The sequence below is a fragment of the Oryctolagus cuniculus genome, chromosome 2 (assembly GCF_964237555.1).
Source record: "Oryctolagus cuniculus chromosome 2, mOryCun1.1, whole genome shotgun sequence".
Classification (NCBI taxonomy): Eukaryota; Metazoa; Chordata; class Mammalia; order Lagomorpha; family Leporidae; genus Oryctolagus; species Oryctolagus cuniculus.
Window position 1 is genome coordinate 133,506,504 of NC_091433.1, and position 16,372 is coordinate 133,522,875.

The following is a 16,372-nucleotide window of genomic DNA, read 5'->3' on the forward strand; positions in this document are numbered from 1 at the left end:
ACCAGGCCAAAGTCAGGAGGCTGGAACTCAATCTGGGTATCACACATAGAGGGCAGGGACCTCCAGGAAGCCAGAACTGGAAGCAGAGCCAGGAAATGGGGCCCAGAGCATTGTATGGATAAAAGAAAATCAGAACAGACCAGATAGAATCTTATCAAATTGAAATATTACTGACAAGTTCTCATTGAGTCAATTGTACCCCTTAAGTTGCTGTTGGAAATGGTGATTTGGAAGATAAAAAGATGTAGTTAGAGGGGCTCGTGTTGTGGAGTAGGAAGTTAAGCCGCTTCCTGCTATGCTGGCATCCCATATAAGGGTGCTGGTTCAAATCCTGGCTGCTCCACTTTTGGTTCAGTTTCCTGCTAACAAACTGGGAAGGCAGCAGAAGATGGTCCAAATACTTGGGCCCTTGCCTCCCATGTGGGAACCGTGATGGAATTCTGGCTCCTGGCTCCTGGCTCTGGCCTGTCCCAGTCCCAGCCCCTACTGTCATGGCCTCTGGGGAGTGAACCAAAGGAGAGTCTGCCTCTCCCTCTCTCTCTGTTATACTGCCTTTCACATAAAAAATAAAAAAATAAAAAAGAAGATGTAGTTAGCATGGTATAAATAGAGTAGTAAGAAAATGTAAGCCCATTGCCTAAAGTTTAAGTATTCTGGCTTATGAGGCAACTTCAACCCTTGGCTGTCTGTAACACTCTCTCCAACAATTATTTTAAAAATTAAGGTGAAATGAGGCACTTAATGAACTTATTTTGCTTATTATTCTGTCCCCTCTGGGAGTATCGGAGTTTTGCTTTTGTATTATAGGTTTTAGTCCTTGCCTTTTCGTTTCCCTGCTAACTCCACGGTAATGGTCTTGTGCAATGGAATTCAGGATACCATATACAAATTCTCACATGGGCACCTCTCCCTCCTGTAGGTGACAGCCACCTTGGCTCTATAAATCCCGAGTTTAGGCATGAGCCAGGTCAACAAGCTACAGGAGGACACTGCCTGGCTACTGGCCCACGTCCCCTGCTTTGTCTCTATCATCTTGAGAAATCCTCCACTTTACTTCGTCTTTCTTATCTTTTCTGTCTCTTCACTCTGTGACAAGAGTTGGCTACAGGCTGAGCTGTGAAAGCTCGTATCTCACGGCCTGAGAAGTAGGATAAAACGGGAGTTATTTTAGTGGCCCCATTCTTTGTAAGTTGTATTTGGCGTCTCTGTGTCCTTTTTACATGAGCAGCCTTCTGTTGCTGCAAGAAAGACACATCTCTGACTGACACCAGGCAACTCTGCTGTCTTGATATAGTCCAAGAGAACAGCCCAAGATAACCACAGTCAGTTTTCCATATATGTGGGTTCTGCATCCAAGAATTCAACCAACCAAGAGAGAAAATACTCAGAAAAAAATGCATCTGTACTGAACATGTACAGATCTTTTTTCTTGCCATATTTTCCTAAACTGTATAACAGTAAGGCGACTATTTGCATAGCATTTACAGCATATTATATATTTTAAGTCATCTAGAGGTCATCTAAAGTACACAGGACAATGTACATTGGTTGCATATAAACCCTACATCACATTATATAAAGAACTTGAGCATCAAAGACTTTGGTATCTGTGTGAGTCCGGAAACTGATCCTCTATGGATACTGAGGACACCTGTACTCTATTAATAAAACTGGTCACTTGCCCTCTAATTTTAATTAGCTCAGTGGTTTCCAACTTGATTGAGTATCAGTGTCTCCCAAGGGGATTCTTAAACCCTACTTCTGGGCTGAAGCTCTGAGTTTCTCGCCAGTAGGTCTGGGACAGGGCACTTGCATCATTAGCAGGTTCCCAAAGAATGTTTACCCTGCTGGTCTGTGAATCATCATTTGAGGACCACGAATTAGCTTATTTCTAACAGCCCTATACCTCAATCAGATAAGTGAGGCGTATGTTTTGCTTCAAGGCAGACATTCCTACCAGTGCTGTGATGTGAGCAGAAACCCCAGACTCAAAAATGTCTCATTCTAAAAATTACAGCGTCCTTGTTCTGTTGTCAGGAATGCTGGGTTCTCCATTGCTTCCATTGTGTTCCATGTGGAGAAAGACAGAACTGTTATTTCTCCCAACGAGCGTGGGCAATAATATTCCTTGGGTTTTGGTAAGTTTGGATTGTGAGCTCATGTGTAGTTTGCATTGCCTCTGGGAATCCTAGGAGATCTGGGTTGAGAGACAAACCTGCTAATGGATTCAGATTTCCTCCTGCACATCCATAAACAGGTTGAAACTGACTGCGTCTACTTTTTCTTGGATTATGATTAACAGGACCCAAGAGTTATACATTTGAATTCTAAAACTCTGAGAGGTCAAGGTTAAGAATTTGTAGGGACACACACACACACACACACAAAATCTGTTCTTTCATTCAAGGTCTCAACTTTAGGCAGAAGACTCAGTTCCAACTCTCACCTTTTATGGGGTCATGCAAGGCTATTGTTAAACCAAACTTCTAGGTTACTGAGATCAGAAAATCTCATGCAGAACAACCACAATTACAGGGTGAGCTGATTCTCTGATTTCTAGATCCTTTTTTTTTGTTGTTGCTGTTAAGATTTATTTATTTGAAAGTCATGAAGTTACAGAGACAGAGGGAGGGAGGGATGGAGAGAGAGAGAGAGAGAGAGAGAGAGAGAGAATCTTCCATCTGCTGGTTCACTCACCAAATGGCTGCAAATAGCCATGGCTGGGCCAGGTTGAAGCCAGAAGCCTGGAACTCCATTTGGGTCTCCTAAGTGGGTGGCAAGGGCCCAAACACATGGGCCATCTTTTGTCGCTGTTCTCAGGTCTTTAGCAGGGAGCTGGATTGGAAGTGGAGCATCCGAGACACGATTGGCACCCATATGGGCTGCCAGTGTTGCAGGCTGCAGCTTAACATGCTGGGCCACAACATCAGCCCCTCTAGAGCCTTCTTTACTACGGCCCTGGAAATATCTCCTATTTTCTTGTGAGTCTTGCCATGCACCTAACACAACTTTTTATTATATTTCTCCAGGAATATTTTTGTTTTTGCTATGTAGTTAAGAGTAATGGTAACTGATTTTTCACAAATGATAGCTCTTGTCTGCTCAGAGGATAGGTAGCACAAACAAATGATGTATTAGTTGGCAAAAGTGCTTTGGGGCCTTTGATTTAAAGCACTGCGTATTCTGGAACTTCTGGCTTTCTCTCTTAAAGCTGACTCAGCTGCTGCCTCCCTGGCCTCAGAGATTAGAAGCCCCCAGAACAGAGTTATGTGGAAGAAATGGCAATCTACATGGGAAAAGCTGTCAACCAGGGGCTTTAATGTCTCAGGCAGGAGGGAAGGCTTTCTCTCAGTCCTTTATGTCCTAACTTACCATTCTGATTCTCAGTCCTTAAAATAAGTATTCTTATCACTGACGTTCTGAAACTCAGGGCAAATAGGCAACCTGGAGGGGAATATGCCCAGGAAGAATGAGCTGCTAGTTGATGGCAGATAAATTAATCTTTCTGCTATACAGTCGTATACATTAATAGGCTCCTCATGATTCTTTGGGGTGGGTTTATGTAGGTTATGCACTGCCTGGGTCTGGCAATTTTACACCAGAAAAGTTTAGCAAAGGCTTGGTGCCAAGGGTGTTGATCTGGAATGAACTACAAGAAATTCTCAAAGAAATGAGCTCAATTTTTTTTTTCATTTGGAACTCTAATTTTTGGCCTCTTATATCATCTCCCTTAAGACCAGGACTATTTAGAAGGCCAAATTCATCAGTATCTAAATGAGTCGTGGCAGGAATTTGAGCATTAGTTGTAAGGCCTAAGTGACTTCTATGGTCATTTAAAAGAATGGCTGGGCATGCTCTCCACCAGATGATAGGCCAGGGTCCCTGTAAAGTTCTGCTAACTGCAACAACAAAGTAAGTCCAGGAAGGCAGGTTTCCAGAGGGTTGGAGAAGCTTTCAGCCTTTGCCTGGGTTAAGGACAAGGTGGTTCTGCTCACGAGCAGTGCCCCTGAGATCTGAGTAGCACACCCGGGGTCAAGGCCATGCCGATGACGCCCACGGTCAAGCTTGCTGGTCCTGAGGCAGCCTTGGAGCAGGGCAGGAGAGGCTACAAGTCAGAACCCAGCAGCCTTGTCTCTCATCAGCTGCTCTCGTGCTCTCTGGCACAGGGTTTCCCAAAAGATATTTCGCAGAATACTGGTGTCCTTCCAGATGCCTGGAGGGGGAGGGATAAGGCAATGGAGGGCTCTAGGATCAAAACACAACTGGAGCTGGCGCCGCGGCTCACTAGGCTAATCCTCCGCCTGGCGGCGCCGGCACCCCGGGTTCTAGTCCTGGTCGGGGCGCCGGATTCTGTCCCAGTTGCCCCTCTTCCAGGCCAGCTCTCTGCTGTGGCCAGGGAGTGCAGTGGAGGATGGCCCAAGTGCTTGGGCCCTGCACCCCATGGGAGACCAGAAGCACCTGGCTCCTGCCATTGGATCAGCGCGGTGCACCGGCCACAGCACGCTGGCTGGGGCGGCCATTGGAGGGTGAACCAACGGCAAAGGAAGACCTTTCTCTCTGTCTCTCTCTCTCACTGTCCACTCTGTCAAAAAAAAAAAAAAAAAAATTAAAAAAAAACACAACTGGGCTCTCACAATGCAAATTATCCCATTAAGTGCTCTGAGAAGTCCTGACAATTATTCGACTTAGCTTAACAGTGTCTTCCAAGCTTGCTGTCTAACTACCTCTTGTTGAGAAGTGCACCTATTCACATCCTGTAGGGTGTGCTGTCCTGTGGCCACAGCTAGGAAAGGTTGCCCTTCATTCCTCATCCTCAGTTTAACCAGGTCTGAGACCCACAGGCCAGGATACCTTGAAAGGGAGGGGTAGATTCACTCACAGAGGCTGAGAACAGAAGGAAGCAACAACCTCAGACACAATATGGTTCTGGTTTTCTATGGTTTTCTACATGGGGAAACTGAGGCTTTTAACTGACAGAGGAAGACGTGGTGCTGGATGCCAGCTGCCCTAGGTCTAGAGGAAGGCCTGCTCAGCAGGGAGGAGGAAGCCACCCGAGGAAGGTGGAGATGAGAAAGGCCTTGGGTATGTGGGGCTTGGGGTGCTGAGCTCTGGGGTGGCCGGGGAGGGCAGCCCATGGGCGCACTGCTGTGTGTGTTACTGACAAGTAATCTTGTTGGCTGTAGAGTGAGCAGGGTCCAGATGGGGATGGGTGGAGGCTGGAGAGGGATCAAGACAGCCCAATTGGCGGCAGCCAAGGCGCCTGGTTAAGGAGCTGCTTGTACTGGTCATGTTTTCATTAAACCAACTGTCAGGAAATCCCAATGCTGGTCTGGTCCTGCAAACTAAATGTTAGGTTTAAAGGTGTGGACAGCATTATTTAAAGATGATATTTTTGTTTCATTTTAAGGCATATCAAGTTCTCGATTACTTTTTGGCCCTTGCAATTTTGTCACTGGAGATGTCCAGGGGGCTTACTTGCTGATCCATCCTTGAAATTCAATAAAGTGAATGAAACATGACCCTTGACATAATTCTTCAAAAACTGTTCACAAGATACCCAGAATGCTGAAAATAAAACAAATACGAACAGAAACTGTATTTGTATATGGAGAAATCCTGAATGCATGAAATGACCTTCTCCCAAGAAACTGAATTAAAATATTTGCTTTTGTTGTTTGAAGAGCAATATAATGATTTGATAATGTGATGGTTTAGTTGGATTGCAACAGAATTCCAGCTACAAAGCAGGCTCTTTTCCTTTTTAACTGTGGTGAAAAATACAACATAAAACCCACCATCTTGCCAGCGCTGCAGCTCCCTAGGCTAATCCTCTGCCTGCGGCGCCGGTACTCCAGGTTCTAGTCCTGGTTGGGGCACCGGATTCTGTCCTGGTTGCCCCTCTTCCAGTCCAGCTGTCTGCTGTGTCCCAGGAAAGCAGTGGAGGATGGCCCAAGTGCTTGGGCCCTGCACCCGCATGGGAGACCAGGAGAAGCACCTGGTTCCTAGCTTCAGATTGGCGCAGCGCGCCGGCCGTAGCAGCCATTTGGGGAGTGAACCAACGGAAGGAAGACCGTTCTCTCTGTCTTTCTCTCTCACTTTCTAACTCTGTCTGTCAAACAAAACAAAACAAAACAAAACACCAAAAAACCACCATCTTACCATTTTTAAGTGTACTGTTAAGTATATTTACCTTGTTGTAAAACTGATTTCCAGTACTTTTTCATCTTGCACAATATGGCAAGATTTTTTTGCCTTAGGGTTTACTGGTACACCATTAATGTCCCAATAAAAGGGCTGGGGCTGTGGCACAGTGGGTTAAAGCCCTGGCCTGAAGTGCCGGCATCCCATATGGGTGCCAGTTCTAGTCCCAGCTGTTCCTCTTCTGGTTCAGCTCTCTGCTATGGCCTGGGATAGCAGTGGACGATGGCCCAGGTCCTTGGGCCCCTGTACCCGCATGGGAGACCTGGAAGAGTCTCCTAGTTCCTGGCTTCGAATCGGCGCAGCTCCAGCCGTTGTGGCCATCTGGGGAGTGAACAGCAGATGGAAGACCTCTCTCTCTGTCTCTACCTCTCTCTGTAACTCTGTCTTTTAAACAAATAAAATAAATCTTAAAAAAAAGTCTCAATAAAGTGAGCACATTCTAAGATTTTATTTAAGAAATCGGTTTAAATGTCTTTTACATGTAATATTTGCTACATATAAAACCTTGCAGGTTACTCACAAGGGTACTTCAAAAAGTTAATGGAAAAATGGAATTAAAAGAGAAGTTTATTTTGGTGCAAAAATTTTGAAATCCAAAAAGTTCACAGAAAATGCATATTATGAAAAAACTATGCATGGATCTGAATTTTTGCAGCAAAAGAAGCCCACCATTTAATTCTGTATACAATGAACTTTTTGAAGTACACTCATAAATGTTAGTTATGAAATATAATAATACCAACACCCATGGAATGACCATCCAATCCTGTTTCATCAGTTTGTGAGTTCCTGCCATTTCTAAACCCCCTCCCCTAAGACAACTTAGCTTTTTAGTTTAGTTTGGAAAACATGAGAATTACAGAATGGGTACCCTCTTACTTTGTGCATTTAGTTTCTCCTTACTCTGGAGGAGTTCATATTACAGTGAGAGAAATATGCATACAAATACACACTCCTGATAGAATGAGTACATGCTTCAAAAAGCTATAAAGAAAGCACTATGGGGGCCCAGTGCTGTGGTGCAGTGGGTTAAAACCCCAGCCTACAGTGCTGGCATCCCATATGGGCACCGGTTCTAGTTCCGTCTGCTCCACTTTTGATCCCGCTCTCTGCTATGGCCTGGGATAGCAGTAGAAGATGGCCCAAGTCCTTGGGCCCCTGTACCCACATGGGAGACCCAGAAGAAGCTTCTGGCTCCTGGCTTTGGATTAGCTCAGCTCTGGCTATGGTGGTCATTTGGGGAGTGACCCAGTGGAATGAGAGACCTTTCTCTCTCTGGCTCTATCTCTCTCTGTAACTCTCTCTTTCAAATAAAAAAAAAAAAAAAAAGCACTGTGGAAACCAAGTGAAGGAGCATGGCTGATTCTCCCCCAGGGACGGGGTGGGCAGGAGGGCGAGATGTGCAGTAGCTCCCAAGATGGAGCCATCAGTGAGCTGGACTTTGAAGCAGGAGGGATTGTGGATGGAGTAGATAAAGAAGATGGAAATATTTCAGCAAGCGAAAACAAGATGAGCCAAAAGATGGTGGTAGATAAGTACGTGGTGGTTCAAGGAGCCCCAAAGAGTAGAGCAGTTCAGGAGATGGCCTTTCATCCACTTAGGTACTGGACAAGCTCTGAGTTGTACTGCATCACAGTTCTGAGTCATGCTTTTTGTTATGCTCCGGGGATCTATAGGCTGGGCTTCCCAGGTGAAATCAGACAAGCAAACAGACAATCGTAATAGTGTAATCAGTGGCATGGATGGTCCCTGCTCAGGAGGGGAAGTGAGTGGTGAGGCTGGAGAAGGAGGGCCAGGTTAGAAAAGGCTTACCACTGCCGCTTCAAGGAAGTGAAACTTCGTGTTAGACCACTGACAGGCAAGAGGATTTCTGGCAGAGAAGTGAGTAGGACAATAACCTGATGGTTCATTCCTAAAGACAACGTTGTGCAGTGAAGGTGAGAAAGACTAAGAGTGTAGACAGAAAGTCAAATACTTCAAGTAGAACCTGAGATTAAGGCAATGGCACTCATTCCACAGCTATTTAGTAAGCAACTATGGATTGCCACGTATGTGGTTGTGCTGGGGTGAGTGTGAGTGGATGTGGGGATCCGATGAGATGTGAGGGACAAGGGTGCCTTGTAGACAGCTCTGAAATGGGACAAGACAGGGAGTGACAGAAGAAGGCAGCAGCGGTCGCTCTGCAGGTGACGGAGCACAGTGACACAGCCCCTGATGAAGAACAGATGCAGGAGGTACCACGATGGGTTTAGTTTGGAGATGCTCACTCGGCTCCTCTACTGTAGACTGATTATCTGGAGTGGTGGCCAGTGATGGGTGCATGCATCAAGTAGTTGAGGTCATGGCTTTGGTGATATTGTTGGGGGACGGTGTGTAGAGGAGAGGGTTGAAGAGAATTCCAGAAGATAAAAGGTAAGAAGAAGAGAGCATGAAGGAGACAGGGAGAAACTGAGCAGAGACATAGGAAAGGTGTCAGAAGAATAGCAAAGGAGAGTTTAAGGAGAGAGAAGTCAGAGTTTCCAGTGTGAAAGAGGGAAAGTAGAATGAGGAATGACGGAGACATTGGCAAGAGAAGGCGCAGAGAAACAACCGTCAGTCACTCTCGCCGGCGATGGAGGTCAGGGCACAGTGGGCCGTGAAAGAATGGAGGACAGCAGATGCTCTGCAGAGAAGTCTGTGAAAGGCAGGGGAGGGGGGAGAGAGCAGCCTGAAGGAGAAATAAAGTCCGAGATGGCTTTGGAAGGATGATGGAGGCTGGTGCTCATTCGGGGGAGGAGGCAGCCCGTGGGGAGGGAAGGAGAGGAGGCAGATGCCATGGGAAGGGCTGAGGCGAGGCAGGCAGGCGATGAACAGGAGTGCAAAGGGTGGGGAGAGGCCAGGATGCCTGGGGGGAGACACAGCAGGGGTGCTGGAGGTGGAGGGTCTCCTAGGGCACAGTCTCCAGTTTCTCCGGGAGACCGGTAACCACTCGGGAGGGATTCTTCCGCCTAAAGCTAAGCTAAGGTGTTCTGAGCAGCGCTGAAGTCCTCGTACATGCACAGTGCCCCTGGTCAGCGGGCTTGGGCAATTCTCCTCTGAGAGATCAGTCTCTTGGGAGCAGGGACAGAAAAGGCAGACAGGTCAGTCTCAGTGCGGGGCGTCCAGGGGGTCAGCGTGGGGTCAGCTTGCTATGAGATGAGGCAGCATTCATTCTGCCCTCCAGGTTTGGATTCTGAGGAGCCGCCTGCCTGTTTTTTGCCTCCTGCTGAATTCTCGGCTGCATGTGATGGCCTTTGCCTGTGTACATCAAGTGACCAGCCTAGCTGGGCTCAGCTTCGGTGGGGGAAGGCAGGCTGTGAGGTATTTTGAGTCTCATTCCTGGAGAGAACTTTGCAGAAAGGGAAGCTGACACACGGCAGAGATGGCCTCGTGGAGCCCACGTTTCATAGGTCCTTGCTGCTTTCTGTTTTGTTTTTTTTTTTTTCCCTCAACATCAGGATGCAGCTGTGATACCCAGCGATGGGGCATTTCCCACACGTAGGGGTGAGGAGGGGAGAGAGGCAGAGGAGGGTTTAGGGGCTGGCGTTTCCAAGGAGGCCCTCTCTGGGGCAGAGGACTCTTTGCGAGGGGAGCTCTAATTCAGGGAGGGGAGGCCAATGTTTACCTCCTTCCTGCCTGCTCCCAGCAGAAATCTCATGATTTCAATCCACCCCCCTCTCATTAGGGAAGCAAGTGATCAACAAGCAGATTTTGGGGACACACCAAGCACCAGAGCCTAGGCCATCTCCCAGAGATAGGGGGTGGGGCAGTTTTAATAGACATCATAAACAGGAAACTTAATCTCCAAGATCTTTCCTCATAAAGGAATCCTTTGGAACTTACATAATCAGACCACATGAAGACATTCTGGCAGATTTCCCAAGCAACAGGGACTTAACCAGATAAATTCATTGAAAAATATTTTGAATATTGCAAAACAATGTGCTCTTGGGTGATGCTGCTTCCAATAATGCAAGGTTTATTTTGAGCAATGCTTCCTGCCAATATAAATTGGATGCCACACAGTATAGCAATAGGCTCCTATTACAGTCAAATCCTTTTTAATAATAATACCAACACACAGCACTTAATGTGTGCTAGGTGCTTTCTAAGCATGTCATGGTTATATAAACTCCTTTAATCTTCACCAGCCATCTACAGGGTCCTCATTACTCCAGTGAGAAAAACCGAGAGACAGAGAAGTTAAGTAACTTGCCCAGCCTCACACAGCTGGCAGCTGATGGAGCACCGCTTGGTTGTTTTATTGTTCCCAGCTGCTTCACCCAGAGGTAACTGCTTTAGTTAAGAACCTACTACATGTATGTGCGTGTGTCTGTGTGTGTGTGTGCATGCGTGCATGTGTTCAGATTCCTAGACTTGAAAACATGCCTGTTTTTGAATCACCATAGAAACTATTCTGGCAGAATAGGAATTTTTTTTCTTTTGCCCTCAAAATAAAATGGTTGTGCAGCTTTAAGTATTTAACACAATGTTTAGCTCTTGGAGCTGCTTGGGGAAGGATCTGTTTAGCATTTTGATGCCATCAGTCCAGTCAGTCCGGTGCTAACTGCCCCGCGGTTTTGCCTGTCCAGGTCCCTCCCTGCACACTCGCACTGCCGCCGGCTGCAAGCCGTCCCTTTCCAGAAGGCCCTGCCACGCGGTCTACAGCCTGGCTGCTTCTCTCATCTCATTTATTACCACCTCTTCAAAAAACTTCCTTCGAGTGGGTGGAAGGACGGGTACAGTGGGAAGAACAACTATATTCCTAAAGTTGTACTTATGAAATTTGTATTCCTTAAAAAATAAATTTAAAAAGCCCCAGATCTGAAAAACAAAAACCAAGAAAACGTTCTTTGAAGCCGTCGCCGCTCCTTTTCTAGTGCTCTGTATGTCTGCAGTCTCAGGCCAGCTCAGTGCTACACGCAGGCATGGGGCCCCTCCCTGGGGTTCCCAAGACATGAGGAAGACCAGCCTTGACCTGACGAGGTTCCCTGTCTGTTCGTTCCCCTGCCGGGCCCTCCTGGAAGAACTAAAATACAGGGAACAGAAGACACCCTGGCAGCCGAGCATGGGTCACTTCAAACTTACCTGGGCTTCTTGGTACACACCCTGACTTGCATAGAGGCATGATATGGCAGAACTAGATGGATCAGAGCCAGTGTTTCTCTCTTTGGGCTTTTCCCAACAGAACAGGGACAACAAGCCATAGGTCCCTTGGGCATAGGAGAATGTCATTAGGGCAGCTATTCCAGGTCCTAAGCCACTGGCTGGAGCTACGTGGTGACTGCAGATGGCAATGATGGGGTGGAGGCAGCTTCTGGTTGATCTTGTGGTTGAAGAACTGGCATGCAGTGAGTGTCCTATACGTGTTGGCTAAAATTAATGTAATAAAGGTGGGAGTATGTTGAAATGAAAGAAGCTCAAGATACTCTCTCAGATGGGTAGTCTAGTTGCTAAGACCAGGGTGGGCTTAGAAGAGGATCAGTTAGGGTAACTCAGCAAATGTGAGTGTGTGTACTTACACAGGCATTATATACTCATTACATGTTAGACACCACTCATCATCCGCCATGCTCATGTTTATCATCTGTATATTCCCATCACTCTTCATGTTTATTACATGTCAAATAACACTCACCACATGTGGCCTCCTATGGATCCTTTCCATGCACCCAGGGCAGCCATTCCAGCCTCCCTACCCAAAGAATGTACCCGTGGGCAATCCCACACCCTAACCAGTAATGACTGATAATGACTTGTGCTTCCACTGCCCACTATGCCTTCATGCTGTATAAACGGCAAGATCTCTCCCCACTGCTGGGCTTTCTTGTCTCTTTTTCTTCACTCCCGATGCTGGGAACTTCATGTCACCTTGGCTTTGTGTGGCTCGGGGTGGGGGCACTTACCACGGTGCAGCAGAGGGGCCAGAACCACCAGAGCAGTGCCAGGGCCAGGAGCAGGAACAGGATCAGCAGTGCGATCGCCAGGATGGAGCCATCAGACTGTGGGGCGGAGAGAGAGAGACAGAGACTGCTGTAACAGCGAACGGTCCAGCCGTGGGGTTCCCTCCCCAGGCCCCGCCAGCCCCAGGCAGACCTGAGACCCAGACAAGGGCTCAGTCTGCCAAGCAAACGGCTGAAACTCCGCCCATCACTTCATCATTTGGGGGCTCATGGCCCCGTGACAAACTCCTCTTAGCTGGTTTTCAAGAGGAATGCATTTGTCTTTTGGGAGACTCTGCTTTTCTCTTTGAGGGACACTTGGAGGGACCAACCCTGCAAGAGACAGAGCAGGCAGTGAGATGGCCTCCTATGCCACGGATGCCCCAATGTCCCTGGAATATTATCCCCACCCTGTGACAGCCTCCTGCTCTCAAGGTCTCATGTTGCCGCCACCACCTGGGCTGCCCCTGGGCAGTAGATGGAAAGCTAGAACCACAGAGGGCAGGTGAGTACCAGGGTGCAGGCGGGGCACCTGCTGAGAACCTGGAAGATGAGGGGTAGGTGGCTGAGTCAGCCTCATGATCAGATCCAATGGGAGGCAGGGAGGGAGACACCCAAGACCAATGTTACCCTGAAGACATGCCCAGGCCAGGCCTGAAAACAGACACGGCTGTGGTGGCCTGTGGTAGTTGTTCACTTTCAGCAAACACAAGTCCTACTTGGCATCAGCAATCTGAGGCTGCCAATTCAAGGAAGCCACTTGAAAACAAGGCTCTAAGTCCCGCCCCCACCCGCCACTCCCTCCCCCCAGCTCCCAGGAATGCAAATAGACACAACTTTGGGGAGCACAGGACACATTGAGTGTGGGGAGTGAGGGAGACAGGAGCTTTCCTCTGGTGTTTACTGAAGTATTAGTAGCGGTTTGACTGGCAGTGGGTTTGTGGAAATTTTCTCCTTTTCATCTATATTTCCTCCTCTCCTTCCCTCCCTGCCTGTCTTCCTGTCAATATTTCACGAGAAAATCAACATAAGAGGTCGTTCTCTACAAGTCTCTGCGTGGGTCTCCCCACATTGTGTTGGCGCTCACCCAGCCCAGGGCTTCCTGTCCCGGGTCCGTGGGCCTGTGGAGTACACAGATGGGCTGAAGAGGCACAGAAGCCTGGGACACTCTTGAAGCAACACCCACAAATTTGTGTTCAGAGGAAAGAGGTGCACAGCACCACCAGCTTCTCAGTGCTATGGTCCCTCCCCCATTTGCAGAGCAGAGCGGTTGGGTGGTCTGTCCATGGTAGCACGGCAAGTTCAGGGCAGCGCTGGTCGGTGACTCACTCCCACTCGGAGGGCTCATCAGGGGCTACTGGAAGCTGTTTAAAGGCAGCTCTAACTCCCAGGATCTTCTTGGAATGTCTTTGACCAAAAGGCCAGGGAACTAAACACCCCCGGTTCCCACTGAGCCAAGGCTTGGGAGCGCCAGATGGGCCCCGAGGGAGCTGCACCCTCACAGGAGCAGGTGCAGGGTGAGGCAGCCCAGGGCAGTGGGTGGATGGGTGGGCACAGGGGCCTGATAGGTGGACATGGCAGTGCTAGAGGAGCATTTACATATGAGTGATGGCAGAGAGAGGTGCTCTCTGGGGTGACAGAAAGAACTTACAAGTGTGTTCCAAATTTACTGTTAGTCATGGACATCCCTCTTGACCTCTGTCTCTGCAGCCCACATCCATAAAATGCAAACAAACCTCTCTGCCTCACTGCACTGGGGTGCGGATAAAAGGAGCCGCCAGATACAAGCAGCCACGGCCAGGCCATCCGACCTAAGCCATCTTCTGAAACACGGATCTGTAGCTCACTGCCCTCTATTTCCCGGTCACGACGGAGACGGTGGGTGTTTCAGACTCTCAAACTGTTTGCACTTGGACTTAAGATGTGATTTTGGCATCTGAGAGATTTATAATACAGCAGTCTTTTGGTAAAACCTGTAGACTATATCTCTTCTCATTATACATACTGTCTCCTCGCTCTGATTTTGTGTTCTCATTTTAGTTACATGAACCGAGGTAGAAGGACCAAGAAACTCTGGGGATGAGGCTTTCACTTTTTGCTTCTCATGAAGCAGCGCGGGTGAGGGACCAGGTCCCCAGGGCGGCAGTGGGGGCAGGAGGCTTCTGCACTGGGAGAGGACTTCCTGGATTCTGACGCAGCAATGGCTGCCTTTTCGCCGGCCAAGTGGGGTCGGTCCCTGGTGAGCCACAGTCCTCCTTGGCAGTGTTGGAGGAGGACAGCTGTGGGGGTGGGGGTGCTGGGGTGTGCAAACGCACAGGAGAAGGAACTCCCGAAGACAGGAACTTTCTTGTGCACTGGAGACAGCATCGAGATAAAGCCCCCACAGCACTGCCTGGTTCTCAAGATCCTGCAGAACCCATCATAACCCAGCTCAAAAAGAACACGTAGGAATCACTTCAGAACCACTGGACAAAGGGCTGGAGTTTGTTTTAAATAAATGAATGTTTTAGAAGGAGATAACAGAGATACACAGCGTCAGACCTTCTTTGTTATTCATGTAACAAATATTAACTTGTCAATGTTTACATTGATAGGCTTACACTTTATGTTGTAAAGCTGGGACCGGTGTCCACAAGGCCTGATTTGAGAAGTTTGCCCTTCTTCCAGCTGACCATTACACTGTAATGTCAGTTATAAAAGAAATCAGCTAAGAGGTATCGGCACTTTAAAGACTGAACTTCAGGAACTAGCATCAGAGATGGAGTTTGTGTTTGCCCCATCTGCTGTGATGGATTGAAATTTCCCACCCGGCCTGGCATGGGTCAGCGAGAAGTGTGGTGCAGGTGCACGCCAGTGTGAAGTCACAGGACACTGGTGTGGCAAAGCCCGCCTTCCCCTTAGATGCTTGGTTTGGAGTTCTAATCAGTAACCTTGTGAAGAGGGATGGACAATGAACGCTTCCTGTTTGAATAAATACCAGTATGTGGTCTAGAACTACACACTGTTCACTAATTGGTATTTGCTTAATTTATGAAATTAGTTCAGTTATTCTAAACCATAGCCCTTTTGCCTCTCTACCGAGTTTCAAGATGAAGTCTCCCCTTCCTCTCACCCTGAGTGCTAGGAGCAGGCTCTGCGCATGGCCTGGAAGCAGGTGCAATGTCCCACACAGCAGAGTCTGCCCCCACCCCCCGAAACCTGGCTCTCCTCCCCTCTCCACTCTTGGCTATTTGGGCTGTGGACTCCGTTGTATCCTCTGGGGTCCCTGGTTCACTGCCTGCTGGCACATCCTATGCTAATGGCCACTTGCTCCAGAAAGCTTCTTCCTGGATGTGAGCCCAGATGGAGAGGAGCTCTCACACTTGCACTTGCACCAATGTGTGGGCTTGGGCTCTGCTCCCCATCTTCACGAGAGACCCCAGCCTACATGGACACCCACCATCCTGGGGCTGCGTGGGGCCACTAGGATCAATAGTCCCCAGAAGGACTGTGCGCACCCAAGGACCCTTCTCAGTCAGGTGGCAGGGACAAAGTGACTTCTGGGAACCAGTGCTCCCTGGCTCCCAAGTTCAGCAGGAGCAGCCCCGGGCTGAGGGGCAGAGCCTTATTCCAGGTTCTCTCCGGAGGTCCTGATGGGAAAGTGGAGCCAGAGCTGGGGACGTGGAAGGACCTGATTTTATGACCCAAAGCCCAGAGACGGACTTGCCCAGCAGGCTCCCAGAGTCTGTAATTCACCAGAAGCCTTCCTAGCAGCCTAAATTTTGACACAGGCTAACTTCTTACTTTATTTACAAAATGGAAATAAAGTTGAAGAAGTCAACATGTCCCTTTAAGACACTTTGACAGCGGATGGGGGTGGTGCTGTGGGATGGGTGACCAGGGCTTATAGGAAGCAGGGGTCAAGGGAGCAGCCTACTGGGTATATCTTCCAGGGGCGGGGAAGGGGGACAGGATCAGCCTTCCTCTTTAGGAACTTTTCAGCCTCCTCTGGGCCATCAAAGGCTGAAGTGTAATCTGCTGGCCCAGAGGCGCCCTGAGGCATGCAGACAGGTGACATTAAACACAGGGCCGGGCATGCAGCCTGCTCCTTCCCTGAAGGCTGCCTGGCTTGCAAAGCCAAGTCCCCACATCATGCTCTGGTCGGATTCCTTCTGCTCCCGGCTCATGAAATCAGACCTCTCCTTTAGGACAAGGAGGACACTGTTCTCACA

At 48.6% G+C, this 16,372-nt stretch overlaps 1 protein-coding gene across 1 annotated transcript in view; it reads right to left on the reverse strand.

Moving 5' to 3' along the window:
- ANTXR1 (ANTXR cell adhesion molecule 1) overlaps window positions 1-16,372 on the reverse strand; it is a 241,894-nt gene that overhangs the window by 91,460 nt on the left and 134,062 nt on the right. Inside the window, exon 13 of the mRNA XM_002709824.5 lies at window positions 12,126-12,221. Coding sequence (XP_002709870.1) covers window positions 12,126-12,221 — 96 coding nt within the window. The remainder of the gene's footprint in view (window positions 1-12,125; window positions 12,222-16,372) is intronic.